Source organism: Protopterus annectens, chromosome 4.part0 (genome assembly GCF_019279795.1).
Source record: "Protopterus annectens isolate FY-2018-M chromosome 4.part0, PAN1.0, whole genome shotgun sequence".
NCBI lineage: Eukaryota > Metazoa > Chordata > Ceratodontiformes > Protopteridae > Protopterus > Protopterus annectens.
Genome location: NC_056733.1, coordinates 410971383 through 410995429, shown reverse-complemented (window position 1 = coordinate 410995429; position 24047 = coordinate 410971383). Strand labels below are relative to the sequence as shown.

At 43.1% G+C, this 24047-nt stretch overlaps 1 protein-coding gene across 1 annotated transcript in view; it reads right to left on the bottom strand.

Annotated features, from left to right (window-relative positions):
* The window catches only part of WSB2 (WD repeat and SOCS box containing 2), a 542619-nt gene that overhangs the window by 169317 nt on the left and 349255 nt on the right, over positions 1–24047 (bottom strand). Inside the window, exon 7 of the mRNA XM_044068353.1 lies at positions 14554–14667. Coding sequence (XP_043924288.1) covers positions 14554–14667 — 114 coding nt within the window. The remainder of the gene's footprint in view (positions 1–14553; positions 14668–24047) is intronic.

Sequence of the window (24047 nt, the reverse complement as noted above, 5' to 3'; positions counted from 1 at the left end):
TGTAAAAAGAACAGGTAACTCTAACCCAAATTGAACAATTATTAGAGACCCTGTAATTAAAATATTAACAGTCCGGGAAGGCCCTGGATGGAGGGGGGGCCGAAAACAAACTGAACCCAATCACACACAACAATTCCAACCAAATCGTACACAAAGTTAGCGATAGCTGTTAAAACAGCTTTTGTGAGCAAAAACAGCAAAAAACTGACAGAAAAGTTAGTTTAATAAACTACTTAGCCCAGCCAGCTCGAGACCACGTCTTGAGGGAAGCAAAGCGAGATCTGGGGGACTGGTGGTGGTGCATCCTGGGATATAGTAAGCTCAGCCAATAAGAGACTTCGCTCTTTGGCATAAGCGTGCCGAGTCGGAGCCGAGGGATCGGCTCCGAACCCATCATTCAGAATGTAGGCGAGATAGGATCACATAACATCCTATGTGAAAAAAGGGTGAGAAGTCAAGTCCAGGTAATAAGTCAAATCCGGTGAAATTGTCAAATCCAGTTAAAGAAAAAAAATGTCTATCCAGTTGTCAATTCAAAAAGGGGTGGTAGGCCCCGAGGGAAACTCTAATAAGTTTAAAATTAAACTTAAACGGAACCGAGAATTCCTCAACCGTACCACACACACACACACACTTAGTCACTAAACAAAGTTTACAGAAGAATTTTAGTTGGAATAACAAGAAAAAAATCTTAATCTTAGCTTTAGTTGTTCGAGCTCGACCCAGTGATGCGAACGCTGCAGCGGCAAACTAGATCTGAGGTAAAGGCAGAGGGGGATTGTGGGTATTAGGTTGTCTCGAGCTTCTTCTCGATGCAGAGCTTGCAAGCGGCCGACACGGAGCCGAGGAGCGGCTCCGAACCCATGTGTAAGAACAAACGGCGAGATTGAACACTCTCACATCAATATGTAGGACATAAAAACAGTGAGCCATCTAGATAAGGTAATTTTTGAGATTGACTGACCCTTCCTGGTCTTGCAGTAGGACACAAAAAGTTGGTCTTATTTTCTAAATCCTGAAATTCTATGCAAGTAAAAACGTAGTAGTCTATGTATGTCTAAAAGGTGCAAGGAGTACTCGCCTTTGTTCTGGTAGTTAGGGAGGAACACTGGCAGTTCAATAGACTGATTTATGTTACTTTCTGATACAAACTTTGGAAGAAACGAGGGGTTACTGAATAAAGAAACACTGTCCTTATGGAAAAGCATATAAGGGAGCTTTGTGGACAAGGCTTGCAATTCTGATACTCTTCTGGCTGAAGTAATAGCTACTCAAAAGAGAGTTTTCCAAGAAAAACTTTACATCACATGTGGCTGAAGGTTCAAAGGGGGAACAAATGATCTTTGCTAAAATAAAATTTAGGTCCCATGGAGAAGTTGGATTCTTGTATGGGGGTCTAATCATTGCTCCTTTCAAGAAGGCTTTACAGAGTCTCTGTGACATGACATTAGAACCAGTTTCTCCTACATGATAGTTTGAGATTGCTGCTAATTGGACACTTAACAGTAGAAGCAGCTGCACCGTCATGAAATGTTTCGCCATAAATTCCAGGATAGAATGTATGGGGGCAGGAAAAGGGATCTATTTGATTATCACTTGCCCATATTACGAACCTGTTCCATTTACTCTTGTCTAATCTTCACGTAGAGTTTTTATGGGAGGACAAGATATGTTTTACTGGACAAGAAAGAAGAAAAAAACTGGCAATTAAGGGAATTGGAGCACCAACTGTCAAGTTTAAGGTTTTGAAGTTTGGAAAGTCCCATTCCCAACAGGTGAGTCAGTAGATCTGGAGCTGGGTCCAGAATCCAAGAATCATCCATCAGATGAGGTTGTACAAATGGAAACCCGATCTGATGAGGCCAATAGGGAGCAATCAGGATTACTGTGGTCTCTAACAGATTGGCTTTTTGCAGTAACTTGGGAATCAGAGGGAAAGCTTATAGCAGTCCCGGAGGCCAATCATGAACAGTTGCATCCCTTGGTGACTTCCCCATAGGGAGATCAGGGCAAAGTAGTTGCTGCATTTGGTACTGGTGGGCACAGCAAAAAGATACCAGCAAGGATGGCCCCATTTTCAGAAAATCTTTCCTGCTACATTCTGATTGCGAGACAACTTGTGAGACCATAACATGGCCCTGCTCAATTTGTCTGCAATCATGTTGGATGTCCCCGGGATGTGCACTGCAATCAGAAAAAGGTTGGAGGACGTGGCCCACTGGCATACTCTCAGAGCTTCTCGACAAAGGGGGTAAGATGGTTCCTCCTTGTTTATGTACCAGACTACTAGCACTGTCTGACTGAATTGGCTATTGCTCCTAGAGGTACAATATTCTGAAATGCCTGCAACAGCACTGCCCTCATCTCTAGGAGGTTTGTGTGTAGGTGAGCCTTGTATTCCTGCCAGGTGCCTTGGACTGTCTTTCCTAGATAATGTCCCCCCCCACCCTATCTAGGAAGTATCAGTGGTCACCATGGCCTAGGGCAAGGGAAGGATGAAGGGACGACCTTGAGACACTGAGGGAGAGTGAATCCACCATTCTAGATCCTTTTTGCAAGAATTTGCAATGAGGATCTTGTGAGACATTGGTAAATCCGGAAATGACCACTGTGAGGAAAGTAACCACTGAAGTATCTGCATATGTAGGCAAGCTAGAGGAATGAGTACAACAGAAGCTGCCATTTTTCCCAGAACTTGTAGAAATTGTTTTGCAATGGCTCAAGATTTCTTGATTAGCGTTTTCATATGCAAGCGAAGATCGTGCACTCTGTCGTGAGGGAGTCTTGCTATCAGCTTGGTTGTATCTATCTCTGCTCCTATAAAATTTAAATTTTGAGATGGCTCTAGAGCAGATTTGTCATAATTCAAGGTAATGTCTAGAGAGGAGCAAAACTGAAGTGTATAGTCTCTGGCTTGTAGCAGGAGATGCCTGGTCAGGGGGGTTATGAGCCAGTTGTCCAGATATGGAAACACCCGGAATCCTCTACGTCTCAAGTGATCCGCCATTACTGCCATGCACTTGGTGAACACTCTGGGGGGCTATAGTGAGACCAAATGGCAGAGCTCGAAACTGGAAGTGAATGGCTCCCAGCCGAAGTGGAAGAACCTTCTGGATTGTCTATCCATTAGACTGTGGTAGTACGCATCCTGAAGGTCTATACAGCACATCCATTTCCAGAAATTGAAGCACTGACTGCAGAGTTACCATCCAGAACTTGGTTTTCTTCACCGATTTGTTTAGTTTGCTCCGATCCAGAATGGGTCTTCAGTCCCCTGTTTTTTTTGGAACTAAAAAGAACATTTGAGTAAGTTCCAGATTCTCTCTGGCCTACGGGGACTTCTTGGATGACTCTCTTTTCCTGAGCAACTTTTGAATTTCTACTGTTGCTTATTCCTTTTGACTGTGTGGAACGTCTGGAACGGATTTGTTTACGGAGATGGGGAAAGCAAAGGGTATAACACATCCTCTGGATATTATGTCCTGCACCCATTTGTCGTTGGTTATGTTTTGCCAGACTTCGAGATGCAGTGACAATCGTCCCCCAACTGCCTTCAGAGGTGAGCAGTCGGGCACTCCTTCAGGAGTGCTTAATGGGTCTGCCAAAGAAAGATTCTCTGGAGCCCTGATTCTGCGGGCCTCCTCTACTGCGAGGGCGGTGTCTTCCATTATTGTTCCCCCTCTGCCCCTGGGGGAATTTCCACCCTCTGTCTTGATAAGACCTCTGAGACGTTTTGAACCACATCTTCCCACTATACCTCTGACCCTTTGAGAATGGTCTGGTGGGTGTGGAAAAATGCACTCCAACGGCAAACAAGGTCTTGCCCTCCTGTTCACTCTAGGTTAGCATTTCCTTTACCTTGGGCCCAAAAAGAGATGAGCCATCGAAGGGAGCATTAACAAAGGAAGACTTAAAGGGCTGCATGGAATTGCAAAGGCACATCCAAGGCCTGCCCCTAATAAATATGCCTGAACCCTACTTGCTCCATCTACTGCATACGAGAGGAGTCTCATGGAGGAGTTGACCATAGAATTGAGGGTAGCAAGCTGAGCGCTGATCTTTCTGCCACCGCATTAGCTACAGCTCCTTGGAGGGAGTCTGATAGTACTTTTAGTACATCCCTCTGAAGTCTGTTGAAATGAGTGAGACAGTTCAGCAATTGTAACGTAAAAGCTGCTGAAGAGAAGATGCGATTCCCATACCTATCCATGGTCCTGGAATCCTTATGAGGAGGATGGATAGAGGAACTGGTCTTGAAAAGTTCCTTTTTTATGGCAGCCACCACGACCATGGCATCTACTACTACACCCTTGGTAAAGGAAGGCTTGGTCCTTTGGTGCTATAATGTACTTGTTTGGCTTCCTAGGAGTGGGCCCTATGGAGGCCGAGGTCTCCCAGCCCTTCTGAGAGATTAACTGGACAAGCTCATCAGAAGGCGGTGTCACTCACGAGGCAGAACGGTGAGATCAGAAGGCCTTCAGGTATAACAACTCCTCAACAGAAGGGGACGAGGACTGCCAATCAACTCTCTGTTTCAGAATTTCCAAAGGAGACATCCTTAGGAGGTTACTGTGGGGACCCTTCTGCTTCATAGAGGTCAGTATCCGAAGTGACGGACTCCTCTGGGGAGTCCAGATGCTTCCTCTTGCATGATCTCTTCCGAGGGACTTCCTCAGTGGGATATTCTGGGGAACATCCTGAGGCCTTGGATCCCTGTGGTCTTATGGATGGAGGTGATGAGGTAAAGACACCTGCGATGTTGAGGGAGGAAGCTCCGGAGGAGGCTGCGCCTGAGACTGAGGAGCAGTCATCACCCTCCTCATAACTTTGAAGGCAGACCGTCCCTGCTCCGGATGAACTCCCCAGACCCAACACAGACGTTGGAGTCAAAAGAGCCCTCGGTGCAAGAGAAGGAAGCTCCAAAAAAGAGGTGGGAGCCAAACCTACCTGTGCAGATGCCCCCAGAGACACTGTTGGATCCAAGGAGATCCGAACCAGCTCCGAGGACCTGCCCTGTGAGTGTCTGTGTCCACTGCCAAGAGGTCTCCTGCTCCAACTGGATGGAAATACTTAGGGCGGACATTGGCTCAGAGGAACTGAGAGGTCCTGGACCCGATACAGACACCAGCTAGATGTTGGAGTCTTCCGGCTCAGATACCAAAGGACAGATCAGAGGAGGACAGGGGATGGAAGAGTCTGATCAGACTCCTTTGGGTTTGGATCCAAAAGAAGCTTGGTCAAGGCAGGTGTCTTGAGAAGCCTCTGCACCACCCTATCCACATCTTCATCTGAGAGGCTCTTAGCTGACCTTGTGGACAACGTTGGAGATCTGGACCAGGTAAGAAAGGGTGATGGCAGCCGGGATATAATAGGTTCCAAGGATGGAGGTTGGCTCCGAAAGTGGTACTCTGTGGACAATGGGGTCTTTGGAGCAGATTCCATGGATGACTTTGGATCCAAAGCCTTTGACTGATCTGAGGAAGTTCCTGGATCTGTACAAGCTCTCTGCTCTGCAGGTTCTGTCGCAGCAGACGTCTTTGGTTGCTTGGCTCTCAGCTCTGACAAAGCTTTTGGTGCTGGAGAAGGCCGTTTTCCGGACCTCTCAGACTTGTTCAATTTAGAAGGGGGGGGGGTCAGAAGAAGAAATAGCCTCAGAGATAAGGGTTTTAATTAACCCCTTCAAAATCAATTTGTTTTTATGTTCCATAAGTGTCCTTTGATTAAAGGAGTGACATATGGAACATTATTCTTGTAAATGAAGAGGCCCTAAACAGTACACACAATATGTGCATGTCACTGAGGGGCATATTCTTGCTGCATTTCTTAAATACTAACGGCTTGCTTTCCTTTGGGGACATACTGAAGGAAGTCTGAAGCACACCCAGAGAAAAAAACAGAAAGAAAAGACCAGTCTAGAAAGTTTTTTTTTTTAAACTACAGAGCAGAAAGGCAAGGGAAAGTCCTCTAACTTTATGGAGAGAGAGGGAGAACTCCTCTAACTTAAACAGACTTTTTGGTTAACCACTCTCAAACAAAAATGAGCAATAACCAGAAGGGAAAGGAAAGGTTTAGTCTTAAATAACTGGAAAGGACACTAAAGGAGAGAAAGAGAACACCCTTTAAAAAAACAGGCATGGGATAAGTTAGACATCCTTAACTAAAAACGGACACTAATGGAGGGGGGGATTACTAATAAGGAAATACTACAAAGAATACAAAGAGAAAAATAACAGGGAAGGAAATTACTAGCTAGATAAAGAAATAACACTAGAAAAATTCAAAGACTTAGCCCAGAGCTTGCTTCCTCGCAGCGTGGCAAATGAGATCTGGGAAATTAGGGAACTGCATTATTGGTAGGGAAGGAGGCCCATGAATCAGATCCAACCCATCAGTGAGAATAAATGTGAGATTGACAACAACACATAAACCCTTTTCCACCATCTCGAAAGGAGAAGGACCAGGAGAGGCCTCAACCCGCCCTCTCAGAGCCAAAACTCTCAAAGAAGGCAGATCCAAACCACCCCCCGGATTCAAGCTGCTGGAGGGGGGGGGGTCCAAACTGTCCAGAGCTGAGACACTGAGGGGAATGGACAAATCTGACAAAATTGGAGCTGAACCTATTCCCTCGCATTCAACACTGACACTTCGGCTCAGAGACCCGACCAGAACCAGTCAAGGAAACCGACTGGAGGAAGCAACTTTGCTCGGATCCAACACCAAACCTCTCAGGGATCTCGGATCCTGGGAATCAAAGCACAGGACTGATCAGAGAATGAGACAGGATGCTCTTTGACATAACAGGCACACTCACAGATCTGATAGGGGATGGAGTTTGTAAGACCCCCATCTGAATCTGAGCTCTGAGGAACTTTCGCATCACATTACCCACATCTGCTTCTGACACACTTTTGGAGGACCTAAAGGAAGTGGTGGATGGGGACCTGGGATGCTTCTTTGGAGTTTGAAGAAATTGAGCAGTCAAGGTGGGTGGAAACTGGCTTCAAGACTTACTCTGGAGTGGTACTTCTAAAGAGATGGGCCCAGCCTAGGATCCAGTGGCTTAGCATCCGGGGGGGGGGGGAGCTGCTGAACTTACTGCAATAATGGTAGGAGTTGAAGCCTTAGTATTCGAAGGCTTCAGATGCAAATGTCAGGTCTTTGAATCGGAGATTTTCCTGGATTTTGATGGCAGCTCTGAGGAAGACCTGAAGGACAGCATTTGCTGTGCTCCAAGGGAGCTGATTTACTAGTCTGAGAGGATGTCTGAGCACCTGATGAAGTACAGGGAAGAAGACCCCTTAAAAGTAGTTTATTCCTTCTATTTGCCAGGGCTCTAGGACATCTAGGATTGAATGTAGCACATATTTTTACAAGGTGTATCCAAGTGCCTGTCTCCCAGGCAATAAACACACTCCTTTTTGGCATCAGAGGGTGGGATCTTATGCCCACAAGAACTGCGTTTCTTAAACCCTGTTGGTTTGCCTGACACTGTTACATAAAGTAGCAGACAAAAAGTATAAGAAAAAATAACGAAAAAGGGAAATAACTACTGACTTTTCTTTTTTCAAGAAACAGAGAAAGAAAAATAAAAGAAATGACCAGCAATGGTAATAAGAAATACTACTAAAATAGTATGGAAAAAAGGAAGTAGGTTTTCCTAACAACCAGCAAAAAACAGAGGAAGGTTGAAAGACTTGAAAAACTTGAATAAACTTACAATATATACACAATAATCGTTTGAGTGGGGAGCCTGGGTCTATTCATGATGCCGGCAGACAAGATCTAAGTCAATGGGGATGGACTTTGGTATTATGGGTAAAGGGCGGAGCTCGAGAGCTGGATCTGAAGTTTGGTATATGTGGCCAAGTTGGATCAGAGTATCGGATCCAAACCCATATGTTGAGGAAGAATGAAAAGGACAGCATCAGATCAGCCCTTTCCTGTATTTATGATTGGCTGAGTTGAAATGCTAGCACTTAAGGCAGAGCTTCATTTCATGCTCCTCTCTCAGGTAATACAGTCACTGCCAGTGTGGGCCTTGGCTCATAAGACAACCAACTTTCCCAATGATAAATACCAGGACTGAAATCTGAAAAGTATGACAGCCTTTGAACTTGCCTAGTACAGCATTTGATGACAGAAGTGTGTCCCAAGTATGGGAGCTTCCAAGGAAAGCATGAAGAATTGGAGTGAAAGGAAGGACAATTACACAGATCCAGTGAAGAGGGTCAATGATGCAAAAACCCTCTCTGATGAGATTTATTTCATGTATGCCTTTCTTCTAATTCTGATAAACTGAAACTTGTTAACTGTGTTATACGGATATCACTATCAGCTCTTGAAAATTGACTGACAGCACCTACAATATAGTTGGTAGCATCTGCTAATCTATAGTGAAACAAAGGCCTAGGAAGGGACATATTTGTTGACAGCTTAAAACGTGTGCTGTTAATGTTTATATGCTGATGAAAGCAGATTAGTGCGATCTCTCCAATAATAAGTAAACAAGAAAATTCATTAACAAGTCATCTATACAATTAAACAGTGACAAAAAAGATTATTCATGCCAGATTTATTTACTTTATTTATTTTACATTTATTTACCGGGATAGTCCGACTGGATACATGCCCATTTTCAGCGGAGGCCCAGGGAGAAAAGCTCCACATAGACAAACTTACATAGATTACACAGAAGTTAGCAAACAATTATAAAAAACAAAGTGATTATATACAATGGGTTAGTAGTGTTCCCTAGTAAGGACTCACAATTCTCATGGACAGACAAAAGTAAGAGACATCAGACTGAAAGCAGAGCTTGGTGATGTAGTTACAAGTTATGATAATTGCAGAATATGCTTTTAGTTTATAACTTAATCAGGGTTGGTACATGGGCATAGCCAATTCACTTTGAGATAATGTTTGAGGTTTTTTTTTTTTGAAGAGACTTTTGGAGGACTGTAGGGTTATAGAGTTTGGCAACAAATTCCAGGTTTTGCCAATGAAGTTGGCAAACAGGGATTCACCAGCAGAGTTATTAGCTTTGAGGGTTTGGACCAGTAGTTTATCGGCTGACCGTAGGGATCTTAGGCTGCTATATGGCTTAATAATATTTTTAAGTGAAGGGGTATCCACAGGGTGGTACAAAATTTTGTGCGCTATTAAGAGTTGATTGAATTGAATTAAGCTGGGCAGCTCTAGCCACTCTAGTTGTTTAAGGTTCTGGCAGTGGTGGGTTCTATAGGTGGAGCCAGTGGCGAATCTGGCAATATGATTGTAGCTATGGGATAGCTTACCTCGTTCAGATTTGTTGAGGTTTGATAGTACAGGCGAGGCATATAAAAGAGTAGAGAGTAGGTGTGATCGGGCGACTGCAGTCCTAGCCAGTGGGGTTAAAAATGTCTTGTTTCTATACAGTGATCCAAGCTTCTTATTGATGGTCTGTATGGTTTTGTTGACCTGTAGGTCAAATTTGAGATTATTGTCTATGATAACCCTTAGCAGTTTGGTGTGATTATCTGGGGAAATAGTGGTACCATTGTTAGATGTGACAGAGAATGAAAGTATGGTGGATCTACTAGTGGGAGAGAAGAGTAGAAATTTAGTTTTACTGGGGATCAGACATATGCGTTGGTTGGTGAGCCAGTTCTCGATAGTGTTAAATGTATTTTGGGTTAAGATCTGCAAGTCGGATGGGGAGGTGGCAGAGCAGATGAGTGGAATCATCTGCATATTGAATGCAGGTGGCTTTAGGGATAGCAGTGTGGAGGTTGCCGATAAAAATAGAGAAGAGTAGTGGACCTAGTATGGACCCTTGAGGGGCACCAAGTGTGAGAGGTAACTGGCTGGAGAGTTTGCCCTGCCATAGTACCACCTGCTGTCTACCTGTCAGGTAGGACTGGAACCGCTGGACAGCAGGCTTGCTGAGGGAAATAGATTTTAGTGACAGAATGAGAAGTTCATGGTTGACCATGTCAAAGGCTTTTGATAGGTCAAGAAAGAGGGCAGAGGTTAGCCTATTGTCATTCCTGTTTTGGTTTATGGCAGTAGTAAAGGAAAGTAGGGCTGAGGTGGTGCTGTGGTATGGCCTGAAATCATGCTGGGAGTCGGATAGTAAGTTATTCTGTGAAAGGTATTGCATTAGTTGCTTGTGTACACATTTCTCCATTATTCTGGCTAGTGGGGAAAGAATGGCAATGGGTCTATAGTTGGATATGTCTGAGGAGCTACCACCTTTATGGAGTGGGATGACGTGAGATATTTTCCAGAGGGAGGGGAAAGCATTTTCGGATAAGGTTCTGTTGATGAGGATAGATATGGGATATGCAATGGCATCTGCAGCTATTTGTAGGTACTCTGCAAGGAGGAGGTCAGCAGCAAGGGTGGTAGGTTTTAATTTTTTTAGAAGTGTTTTGATAAAACTAGTGGATATGGGTTGGAAGCTAAATTCCGGGTGATTATTAGGTAGATTAGGCATGTGGTTTAAGTTAGAGGGGGTTAGCTGATTTGCTAGGAATTGGATTGTTTCAGTGAAAACGTTATTAAAGGCACTAGCTACGGTCTCAGGGGAACTATGGGTGTAGTTAGCCGGGGTTGGGGTGGTGGAGTGACCTGAATAAAGTAGTTGATTTAAGCCTGCCCAGAATTTTGAGGGTTGTTGTGGTGTTTTTGTAGGAGATTTTGGCAGAAGCTTTTTTTATCCAGTAAAACAGATTTTGTTTGTATCATTCCTGAGTTGACGATATTTTAGATGGTCAAGTGGGGCTTTGGTTGTTCTCCAGCTGGCCCAGGCTCTGTTTCTAGTTTTGATTTTAGCTTTGGTATCTTTTGTGAGCCATGGTGCTGTATTTGATCTAGTTTATATTGTACATGCTGGAGCATGGGGAATCAAGGATACTTAGGAATTTAGTGTTAAAGTGATCTATGGCCTCCTCTAATGTTAGATTTTCTTAGTTTTGACCAGTCAACTGCTTTTAATTTATTTTGGAATATAGCAGCATCAAAGTTTTTCCTGTTTCTAAATGTTTTATATTTGGGCTGGTGAGGGATTCCTGCCTTATGTTTTATGATATAGGTTAGACAATTGTTACTGAGGTCATCAGGGAGAGTACCAGCTGTGTACAGTTGGGGTTGGTTATTAACTAGGATCCAGGCTAGGATACTTTCCTTCTTGGTTGGTTTATCCTAGTGGGAGAGGTTATGGTCTGGTCAAACCTAGATAAGTTTATATGAGTGGGGGGGGGGGGGTTGGAGGAGCAGGGGTGCCAGTCGGTGTTAAAATCACCAAGAACTATGGTTTATTGGGGATAGGTAGTGGATAACCAGTAAAGGAGATCTTCTAAGGTATTTAGGTTGTTGTCTGGTGGAATGTATGCACAGATGATGTTCAAGTGTTTGTTTTGGTTAATCTGTAGCTTGGTTATGAGGGTACCGCGTTATTGAATTGGGGAGGTTGAATGGTGTCTCTATTAACGGTTAGAGTATTTTTGTAAAGGACTGCTATCACACCTCCTTTCCTTGTAGCACGGTCTAACCGGTGAATATTGTATCCTGGAAGTAGTATCTCATTGTCAGTAGTACTGGGTTTTAGCCAAGTTACCGTAAGAGACAATGTCTGGGGAGTGGGTTGCTAGGAGGGTGTTGTAGGTTGGGAATCTTATTGTTAATACTTCTAATATTTAGGTGAAATGCTAGGAGGGGGCTAGTGGGAGTATTCATGGGTAGCTTGACTGTGGGGGTTGTGGCAGGGGAGTGGAGGTTATTGGGTGTGGGTGGGCCAGGGTTGGGATGAATGTCTTCATGTGTTGTAAGGTTATAGTGACAGGATATTCTGAGCCTTAGGAGTTTGTTTATAAGCTTTATATAGTCTTTGTCTTTAGGATTATGTTTTGTGGCTGTACAGGGGTGGTATTTTATAGAGGGTGGTATATTTGATGTGCTGGGGAAGGTAAAGTGTTTGGTGTTATGTGTGAAGTTGTGGGTGTCTGTTTGACCATTTGGGTAGTGAATACCATGGTCAAGTGTTTGTTCGTAGGCAGTGAGATGGTAAAATAGAAACAGTATAGGCATTTGGGTAATTAGTGCTTTTTTGCTTGTTTGCATTTTGATAGGGGGTGGGCAAAATTTGATGGCTGACTGTGCTAATAGGGTGTGGAAGAATGAGAGAGAAGGAAATGGGTTAAGGGAGCAGGGTTGCGCAATGATGTGTGAGGTGCTGATTGGTACTTAACAGGAGGGGAGTGGCAATGGAGTGGCAAAGTCTGGTTTAAATTTAGCACTAGTGGGGGCAGGTGGAATTTGGGGGCAGGGAGGGGAGCGGAGCTAGCCAAGCACAGCGAGGACGAGCAGAGCGGGGCTAACACTGACTCTCAGAGTTACCTTGGGCTTTTGGTTTGGTTTGTATGATTGTATGTAAGCAATGTTTTTGGTTGTACTTTAATTTGCTTTATTCTTTTTTAATTTTACACCCATTTTCAGGCTAATTTTAATTGGATCCTAGGGTTAAACTAGCAAATGTAGCCAATAAGGAGGGAGCAAAATTACTTTACCAAATTAAAAAGTAAATGCTTGGGACAGGAACACTGTTTGAGTGTAAGGCTGATTCAAAGTAGTATAGCCCAATCTAGTGGCAATTGGCTAGATCACTTCACTGTTGTTGTGCATACACCATTAAGCCTCAACAGTTTAAAAAAAACTAAATTGTAGTTCACCTATTACAATTGAAAAGCTGGAGGGAGTCAGGTTCTTGCTTCCCAGAGGTTTTACTTAGTTAAGATAGCCAGCTTCAGTGGAGAAGGTAGAAATTGCTTTATGCAGTGAATCCCAGGTTGGGGGTCACTCAGGAAAGAAACCCGTGCAAACTGAAAAATAAAGGTAAATAAGGCAGAATTAGTGCAAAGGTTACAAGAATGTGAAGTGGAGACCATGGGAGGAATAGAGCTGGAGAGTAAAATTAATTATATTGCATACATTATAATTAAAATTGATTATAGTGCATACAGTATCAGCTCTGTAAAACCACAGACTAACAGCAGTAACATACAGCCTCTAAGTCCAGTGATAACAGCTGTATACTTCAGTGAATACACACAGAATATAATGCACAAAGCAAAGTATGGCTGTTTTAGGACAATTCTAGAGCTATGTTATTCCGTATGAACTAACAGTAACATGAATGCATTCACTTAGCCTTCTATAAAAGCAATTATAAAGTCCAGCCTGCAAGTCTTCTAAGTACAGTAGCATGCCATAGGAATGCTTACAAAAGTAATAAGAACATGAATGACCTCTGCAAAACAGTTAGCAGGATGTCAGTCAGATATTCAACAATTAAAGCTTTACCTTCATAAAACAAGATAAAAAACAAGCAGTTTGTAAGTTAGAACATTAGCTAGCTTTCAAAACATATAGGAGTTCTGAACAGCAGTTACAGCTTAGCACCATCAAATACCTCAGTAGTTAACAGTAATAACTAAATGAATCAGCAGCTAACAGCAATAAGAGGACAGTAATGCAAAGTAACTTACTTGCTGTGCAGGCACAACAAACAGAGGGGTAGGGAAGGTACAACAGCTACAGGATGAAATGAATGTGAGTCAGGTAAGTAGAGAGTTTGATTAAAGATGGCACCCTAGTAGGGGGCTGACTAATGAAGATAATTAGGGGGTGGGGGTGGGAGTGACAGATAGGGAGAATGGAGAAGAGAGCAGTCAGGACAGGATTAACCAGGAACTTATGGATCCCTTCCCCACAGGGGAGAAGGGCTGAAAAACTATCAGTGTAAGGTGAGGACTGACAGAGTTACCTTGGGCTTTTGGTTTGGTTTGTATGATTGTATGTCAGGTTCTTGAATCCCACAGGTTTTACTTAGTTAAGATAGCCAGCTTCAGTGGAGAAGGTACAAATTGCTTTATGCAGTGAATCCAGGTGTGTGTGTATGTGTGTGTGTGTGTGTGTGGGGGGGGGGGGGTATCACTCAGGAACGAAACCCGTGCAAACTATTACAATTGAAAAGCTGGAGGGAGTCAGATTCTTGCTTCCCAGAGGTTTTACTTAGTTAAGATAGCCAGCTTAAGTGGAGAAGGTAGAAATTGCTTTATGCAGTAAATCCCAGTTGGGGGGTCACTCAGGAAAGAAACCCGCGCAAACTATTACAATTGAAAAGCTGGAGGGAGTCAGGTTCTTGCTTCCCAGAGGGGTAGGGAAGGCACAACAGCTACAATAAACACGGAGATCATGAAGAGGTATCCAAATTTTTGTAGCAAGTAAAGAAACACTGTAGTTGATGACACTACACACCATGTTAGACAGCTTCTGAAAACTTAACACCATACAACAGCTTCTTATGATCCCACTAAAAGCAGCAGCAAATGACTCTATTTTATACAGTGTTATTTTGATTCTTCTATGGCAAGAGCAAATGATAATCTTGTTTCCCTTCTGAATGCATTCTTCTTCTCTATGACTACTGCACATCAAAAACAGAATATTTCAATAAGTGTCTTGTCACTCTTGGATTACTTGCTTACTGCAGTACATACTGATAAAGTCACTTACCTGTCATCAGCTACTGTTGCAAGGTATAAACCTTCAGGAGAGAAACTAATTGACCTGACAGCACCATCCTGGAAATCTTCTGTGTAATTCAAAGCTGGACAAAGTGGTAAATGTCTGAAATAAAAGTGGATCCCATAAACAGTCAACATAATCTCTGTCTCTGTAATTAATCACTATTAAACTGCACAACAATGCACGCTCTTGGCTTTCAGATGACCCCGTCACGCTGAAAGTTCAGATGTTCAAATATGGAGAGCCTTGCTCATTTTTCAGAAAGGTACACAAACAAGTTTTGAACACATTACTAATAACTACAAGCAGCATACTTCAACAATTTAAGACAGTCTTGCTATCAAGTAATGTTTAATATGTATTGCTAGTCAGCTGATACCTTTACGAATGCAAGTTAAGTCTAGGGTATATTTATGGCCGATGATACATGCAATGGCTTAGGCAATGCAGCAACTGATTTGCACTGCATTTTGCTTGTACTGTTTCTTTTCCTTTTGTGCACTTGTGGTTTCATCTGTCTTCAGTCTCTGAAGTCAAAATTATAGGTAAAAAGGGGCCTCTGGTCCTGTGTACTTACTTTACATAAATATAATCAATTTTAACTGGCAGTCAAACACCAGACATTTGCACTTCTGATACATCAGAAATATCCCATCACTAAATGAGTGACAAGCGCTTTGGTATAGTGGTAAGACTCCTACTTATTAAGCCAGAAAACCAGCTCATTCATTCTTTGATAACCACCTTATTCAGTTCAGGCTTGTGGCAAAGATGAATTTTATTCTGGCATTCAACAGAAATGAGGCAACAAGACCAATCTTCAACAAGAAGCCATTCTAAAACAAGAAATACAAACAGTACTTCCACCCACTTTTTGGAGAATCACTAATTCACCTATGACATATTTTTGGTCAGAAGAAACTAAAGCAGCACGTAAAAATCCACACGGACTCCACACAGAAGACACCGAAACAGAGAAAGATGAACTGGAGAACCATGCCCTATATGAGGCTAGAAAGTACAGCTGTGTAAGAAAATTTACCACAAAAGCAGATGTTCGAATGATCCCTGGTGCTGCAGTAGCCTTATGGCTGCAGGTTACATCCTGCTAAGGATACAACAGTCAGCCAACTTCCAAAGCTTCAGAACCCCTTCCATATGCACAAAATGTTAGCTCAAGAAGAGCTGACTAAAAGGTTTGGTCACCAGGCCTTTCAGAGCTTTCATGCCAAATGAGAAAGGGAGACTAAGCCCCAAGAGGACATGGCTAGAAGAAAAAAAAACAACAAACAAATGTCCACACCCTGGCATAAATACATACCAAAAAACAGGGTATGAGGGGAAGACGTGGTTATCGCAGCAGTGATCAATCAAACATCTTCTGTTATGGTGGCTTTACCTGAACAGCTGTACTACTGTTCATCATGCCAATCACTGCTGCAGTGGCTTAAGCAGTATGAGTAGATTACCATAACTTAAATCATCTGGAAGGTGGAAGTGGAAGGGTCCAGGATCCCCTGGAAAATGGTTCTAGCAAAGCCTGACCTAAATCTGGAAAAGGAATCGAGCTTGTAGTGCTTTGTAATAGTATGTGTAGAGGACCAAGTTGCTGCTCCTAGAATACTTCTGGAGTCCATCCCCTACCAAAAAGCCATAGATGAAACCAAGGTCCTGGCAGACTGTGCCTTGAACCTATCTGGAACTGTTTTGATATAGTGGGAATAAAGAACGGTAATTGCCTGAGATAAACATTTGGAAATGGTCTGTTTTGACACAGGTTGACTCCTCCTCTCAGCCTCAAGAAATGAGCAACTGATCAGAAGCTCTGAAATATTTTATTCTGTTAAGACAGTCCCCAAGTTGTCTGCGGACATTCAATACATGAATTCTTCTTTCTCCCTCATTTTTGGGTTTAGGAAAGAACACAGGGAGGTGAAAGTTTGGCTTAAAGTAAACTAGGATAGCACTTAAAGCAAAACAAATGATCAGTTCTCAAAGAAATCTTGCCTCTGTGGAAACTAGACAAAGCTGACCCACCAGAAGCTTGCAACCCAAACTCTTCTTGCAGGAGTCAAAGCAATCAGTAAAATTGTTTTCCATGTTAAGAACCTCAAGTCAGACAGATTCAGCTGGGTCAAATGGAGCAAGTGTTATCTTCTCTAGCACAAAATTAAGGTCTGAAGGAAAAGTCACTGTTTTTCTTGGAGGTCTCTTATGTAATACTCCTTTCAAAAACATTCTGACATAAGAATGTGCTGAAAGAGGGGGATCCATGGGCAGACATGGATCAAATCTTCGAAGACCCCCACAATCTAGCTTCCATTTACAAGTGCCTGCCTTTGTCCGGCTCAACTTACCTGCCACAGACATTTTCTCTGATGGAAAGCAGAATGCCTGTAGAGTGAGACTGTGCTGCACAGGCTAACATGGGTAGTCTGCATAGGGGGCAAGATCTAATTCCCCCATTGCTCGTTTATGTACATCACTGTGTTATTGACTAACAAATTGAAGGCGGTCTTGGAGACCAAAAGCGATTCAGAGACTTAAATGAGATGTTTGCTGTTATCAAGACACTCATGCGCACTGGTAAGTCTTTGTTGTCCCAGATACCTTGTATTTTTATCTCCCTTGATACTGTTTCCTCCAAGCAAACTTGAGACATCTGTAGTGACTGACTGCTTTGGAGCAGGAGGGGAGAAGGGAAGACCTGGATTCAGGGACATTTGATATCACCACCAAGTGATCTCTCTTCTCACAAATCCCAGAACTGGAAGTTGAAAAAACAATGGGTGTTGTTGCTGGGACTAAAAAGGTTTCAGATACCATTATATCTTTCTCATGTGGAGTTTTGGTAGAAGTATGACAATCCTAGATGCCATGAGACCCAGAATCCTGAGGTATTCCCTTGCAGTGACAGATATCACAGAGGGAAACTCCTGGAATACATCTCACTATAGATCTATTTTTCCTATACTGAGGTGTCTAGTAGATATCAGAGGAACACAATCATGTGTGATGGGAGTCAAAAGACTTTTGAATGTTTTCTTGGAATCTCAGCCTGTGTAAGAGAGGTCACTCTCAAGCGAGATATTCTTGACACTTTGAAAAAGACTGCAAAGATACGCAAGTTGTCTAAACACTGAAAAATGTAGATTAGTCTGCAATGTACTATGACAGGAGTTAGACACTTTGTGAACACGTTTGGAGGAGTGGATAGCCCACAGGTTAAGAAAAAGAACTGGTAATGTGATCCACTCACAAAACCTTAAGAAATGCCTGAAATCTGGATAAATAGGAACGCAATAAGCATCTTTTAAATCTAAAGTTACTAAAAAAAAACTCAAATGAAGAAGGGATGACAGGATGTGATGTGAAAGCATTTTGAACTTGAGCACTATCACATTATTTGTTTAGGAAAGAAAGATCCAGAACTAGTCTCCAGGCATTTTCTTTCTTTGACATTAAAACATTATTGAATACAATCCTTTTTCCTAACTGGGAAGACGAAAATGCTTTTATTGCCTGTGCCAGCAGGCATTGCAGGTGTTGTGTTAGCTTTTACCTTAAATGAAGAGAAGACAAATCTTCCTCTCTTTCAGTGGTATTACACATGTGTGGGAGTCTCATGGAAAGTACCAGGGAGACTCCCAGAACAAAGGAATGCATAAGCTTATATACTGGGAATACTGCTAACAGTACAAAAATATAAAGTGGGCCAGTTAGATTAATACAAAAGACAATTAACCAATCAGTGGTTTACCCGTAGGCTTAAAGAAGTTCACATTACCATATCTCCAGGCCGAAAAAGAAATTGGATGCACTTCCATACAAGGCACATTTCCTGCTTTCAAGCAGGTTCTTGTTTTTCAGTACTTTTCCACTATTCACAGTTTACTCAGAGTTCGTAGTACAAAGTCCATCTTAAGGTATGCAGATTGTTACGTACTCAATTTCCATAAACACATGCTTTGGCCGTTCATACTCTACAATCCCCCATTTTATGCTGTGTAAGCATCCCCCATTTAGTCTATCACACATTTGCCCTAAGTCTAACATGACAATGTGGCTGGTTCCTTCAACATTGTCACACATTTTTGTTTCATCATCTATATTTATAGCTGCAGGCATATAAAACGTTGGCACCTTTTTGGTAGTCTTGAAAGACATTAATTTTAAAATCAATGCTTTGATTAAAAACACAACAAGAAAGGCAATAATAGCTAATACTGCGATTAATAAAATTAACTTCAATAGTCCACCTTCCCCAACCTGAGAACAGGTTGGATAACCATGCCCATGTTGAGTTATCGGCCTCCTTGGCCTTAGGGAGTTCGGAGACTGTCTGTGTGAGTTCAAGATGACTTTCAATTTCGTGCTGATTGTCAGGAATAAACGTACAGCACTCCTCCTGGATTAAAGCGCAAGTTCCACCTTTTGCCACTAGGGTGAAGTCGTGAGCCATACAGTTTTGGAGGACTACAGCTCTCATAGAAGTCAGTTCATCAGTCACTAGTTCCAAAGCAGAGAATGTGGCATTACTTAGTATTTCAAGCAACTTGGACAGCTTTCTCAGTTCCCAAATTGATTTTACTGTGCCGTATGTTGGAATTATACCAGCTCACGATATGACGTCATCACCCAAGTCCATATGAGATAGTCCTTTGGTGCCAGCATAAGCTAAGTCATGATGATAAATCCATGAAGCGTCAACTTGGCCTACCGGATTGGTAGATTTTTTTGACCTCTCGAACGTTCCGAATTCTTCCCTGAGGCAAAGCAGATGCATGTTGGATGGCTGGGACTAAATAACCTAAGAAACAGCTACCAGACCAGTTTTCCGGTAGCCATTTATAGGCCTTTCTTCCGCATATAAAATAACAGTCCTGCACTAGGGTGGTAACGTTTGAGGAATGGTTACTGCCCGTGGTCATGTCATAAAATATGGCCAGAAGTAAGATATTGTGAGAGCCATTTAATGAGGCATTTCTCAGTGTCGGCCGAATGGCATCAAATGAGGCTCAACTGCCCGAGGCTATACGGTTTCCTTCTGTGTAGTTACACTGGTATTCGATTGTCACTTTGCAGACACTTTGTCCCATTTTTCGAGTCCAATGATGTTGACTTGAGTAAATTTTGTCGAAAACGCAGTGTACCATTGCGATGAAGAGAAAGTTGTAATGCGATGGATTTGCTGGATGTAATATTAGCAGTGTTGTTGAGTAAGCTAGTCCATGTATCAATGATGCTTAGTGGAGATGCAGTCAATGACAATCCCCCATGTACGGAGGGAATAGCAGTGCAGATCCAGCAGTCAGAAACATTGACTGTAGAAGCATAAGCATTATTTGATGGCTTGGTAGGTTCTGAAAGGTGGATGCCAAGTAGTTCTTTTGGTGTGATGTGTCACTGGAGCAGGAAATAGAAATGGCCACATTAAGAATAACAGTACAACAAGAATGACTAGTAGAATGGCTGTCCAATATTTTTGTGGAAATGGTTGTTGCGCTTGCATGGTCTCGGGAGTTTGAAGTTTCCCAAAGGGGTAGATGTTAGGCAATTGTCAGGTACTGGAACAGTTCTACTTCGAGTACGAGTAGCAATGGGAGGAGAATCTGGAGTTGAAAAAGGTAAAGGCTGTTGGTCTTCGGACGGAACAACTTTTATGATGTGTGAAATGTGGATCCAGGTAGAAGATCCTTGCAGTCACACAGCAGATGACGTTGTCAGAAGAAACAGGAAGGGCCCCTTCCAGCACGGCTGGAGCGCTGTTTTTCTAGAGAAGGACTTAACATAAACCCAATTGTCTGGTTGTAGGGCAGATGACAGGAAAGGATCTGGAAGATACTGAGCAGCTGCTACTTGTCGATGGTGAAACTGTAGGAAGGAAACAAGAGATTTGCAGTACAAAAAAATATCATTATCAAATGCATCATATTCAGAAAGGGGAGGTGGTGGTGTCATGGGCATATGCAGAGGGCGACCCATGAGAATTTCATGAGGAGAAAGACCCTTAGTAGGATGCGGTTGTGCTCGCACAGAAAGTAAGGCTAGTGGTAAGGCCTGCACCCAAGTTAGGCCTGTTTCTGAAGTGACTTTAGCAAGTCTAGTTTTCAAGGTCTGATTCATTCATTCAGTAATACCTGATGTCTGTGGTCTATATGGGCAATGAAATTTCAAAGTGATGCCTATCATTGTACACAACGATTCCACTAACTGAGCAGTAAAATGCATTCCACGGTCAGAGTATATTTGACAGGGAACACCAAAAAGTACAGTTTTGTACCTACCATAAATGTAGATGTCCGATAGATATGCAACTGCAGTCATAACATATGGGTTGTCCTGCCTCAGGCAGCCCTCGGTCGGCCGGATTCCAAAGTCTGGGTCCGACGTCGGCTGATGTCGCATTTCTCTCCGATGTCAGAGCGGCTGGAGTACATAAGCATCAGCCGACGCCATCTTCTTCAGTGTTTCTTGCCCCAGATGCCAGGTGCCCTCCAAGGAAGGCTGTAATCAAATTGGAAGACAAAAGCAGGTTTCCAGACAAATAAATAAGCAATAAACAGATACACCATAACAGATATCCCCAGCTAAGGATAACAGGGAGAGGAGTGGACCCAAGGCATAGAGGGGAAGGAAGGAGGGAAAACCCGAATGCAGTTGCATATCTATCGGACATCTACATTTATGGTAGGTACAAAACTGTACTATGTCCTTCAAGAATGCAACTGCAGTCATAACATATGGGTTGAATACCATAGCTTAGCTGGGGGAGGTGGAATGCTCTAAGAAAAGGATGGTGTGACTATCAATCCCTGCAGGACTGCCGAAGCAAAGCCTGCTCTGGATCTGGAATATAAAGGGAGGTTGTAGTGTTTGGAAAATGTATTCACGGAGCTCCATGTAGCAGCTTCTAGAATGTCTTTTGTAGGAACCCCTCTCAAAAATGCTGTAGAGGTGGCTGTAGCTCTGGTGGAGTGTGGTCTGACATTGGCTGGCACACTTTCCATGGAAGGAATAACAGAATCTGATGCAATGTCCAATCCATTTTGAAATTGTCTGTTTGGAAATTGCTTTTCCTTGTACTCCTGGGGCGTAAGCTACAAAAGGTTGATCAGACTTCCTACTGGTCTTGGTTCTGTCCAGGTAGTAGCGAAGTTGTCTGTGAATGTCCAAGGTATGCAACAGTCTTTCCCCTTTGTTCTCAGGATTGGGAAAGAAAGTAGGCAGGTGAATTGCTTGGTTTAAAGAAACCCTAGATACCACTTTTGGTAGAAAGGTAGGGTTGGTTCGTAAGGAGACCCTGTCTCTGTGAAAGGTTATGAACGGTGGTATTGCCATTAGGGCCTGTAATTCTGAAACCCTTCTTGCTGAGGTAATTGCCAACAGGAAAGCTGTCTTCCATGAGAGAAATTGTAAGTCCACAGAAGCTGCTGGCTCAAAGGGAGGTAGAGTCAGTTTTTCTAGGACAAAGTTGAGGTCCCAAGCTGGTACTGGTGCCTTTCTTGGGGGCTTTATATTCTTGATTCCCCTAAGGAATTGCCTTAACAAAGGATGTGAAAACACAGGTGGATCAGTGTTGTATCTAGCTGAAATAGCTGAAGCATGTATTTTTATGGAAGAATATGAGAGTCCATTCTGTAGCATATCTGCCAAATATTCCAGAATGAGTGGAATGTTCAATAATGATGCATCATGACCCTTGCTGGTATTCCAAATGCTGAATCTCTTCCATTTGGCTGAATAAACCTTTCTGGTGGATGGTCTCCGGGCTTCTGCTAGTATCCGCTGAACTTCCTTGGAGAGAGATAGATTGAGGTTATTCATGGGATCTCCCAAGCTGTTAGCTGTAGAGTCTGGATGTTGGGATGAACTGTCTTGAAGTTGTGTTGAGTCAAAAGTTGGGGCCATTGGGGAAGGGCCCACTTTTTGTTGTGACATATGCTCCGTAGTAGTGGGTACCAGTGTTGTCTTGGCCAGTCTGGAGCTATTAGGATCCCCTTGGGCTGCTCTGCTTTGATCTTTAGTAATACTGTGGTCATCAGTGGCAGAGGTGGGAATGCATAGATTTTTAGGAAGTTCCAGTTGAATGAGAGAGCATCTATTTTCCATGCTTGTGGATGATATGTCCTTGAACAGAACTTCTGTAGATGATGATTGAGGTGAGAGGCAAATAGGTCTACTTCTGGCCTGCCCCATGTCGAGGTGAGCCGTATGAAGATTTCTGGATGTAACCTCCATTCGTGGGGGTCTAGGAAATTCCTGCTTAGACTGTCCGCCAGCACATTGTCTTTGCCTGGAACAAACTGGGATTGCAACTGTATGTTTAGGCTCAGTGATTTTTCCCAAAGATTCACTGTCAGTCTGCAAAGGGGATAAGAATGGGTGCCCCCCTGCTTGTTTATGTACCACATCACAGTGGTGTTGTCTATCCGTATTAGCAGGTGGCCTTGTTGAAGTTGTTGCCCAAAGGCCTCGATGGCATGCATTACTGCCAGCATTTCTTTTTGATTGATATGCAGATGTGTTTCCTTTGGAGACCATTGTCCTTGAATACATCTGCCCTCCATGTGTGCCCCCCATCCAAGGTCTGAGGCGTCAGTGGTCATGGTCTGTGTTATCTGAGGTTTTTTGAATGACATACCTGTGTTTGACTGGCTTACCGAGGCCCACCATAGAAATTCCTTTTGAAGACATGGAATGAGCGGTATGGTTGCCTCTAGGTTGTTGCTGTGTTGAGACCATAGGCTTTTTAGGTACCATTGAAGCTTTCTCATGTGTAGTCTTGCTAGTGGAACCAGGAGAATGCAGGATGCCATGTAACCCAGGGCCTGTAGGAATCTCCTTGCAGTCATCTCGGTGAGCTTTGCTAAACCTTTGAAGTAATGAGTTAACTTCTTTTGCTTGTCTTCTGTCAGGTAAGCCATTTGAGAGGCTGTGTCTAGTTTGGCTCCTAAGAAGGTTATTTGCTGGGATGGCTGAAGTCTTGACTTTTGGAAGTTGACTGTGTATCCCAGAGCCTGTAGCAATTGTATGACATAATTCAAGTTTTTTGTCAGATTCAGTTTGTCGTCCGCTTGTATGAGGCAGTCGTCCAGGTACGGGTAAATTTGAATCCCCTGGAGCCTGCAATGAGCAATTACTGAAGCCAGGCATTTCGTGAATACTCTGGCCGCAGTAGATAAGCCAAATGGCAATGCTGAGAATTGATAATGCTCTGGCCCTGCAAGAAATCTGAGGTATCTTCTGCAGCTGTGTCTGATAGGGACATGCAGGTATGCCTCCTTGAGGTCCAGAGTAATCAGCCAAGACCCCTTGCCCAGCATGGGAAGGAGTTGCTGTAGAGTCAGCATTTTGAACTTTGGTACTATGAGAAAAGTGTTTAATGCGGACAAGTCCAGTATTGGACTCCATTGAGTTTCTTTTCTTGGAACAAGGAACAGTCTTGAGTAAAACCCCTGCCCTTGCTCTTGTTGTGGAAC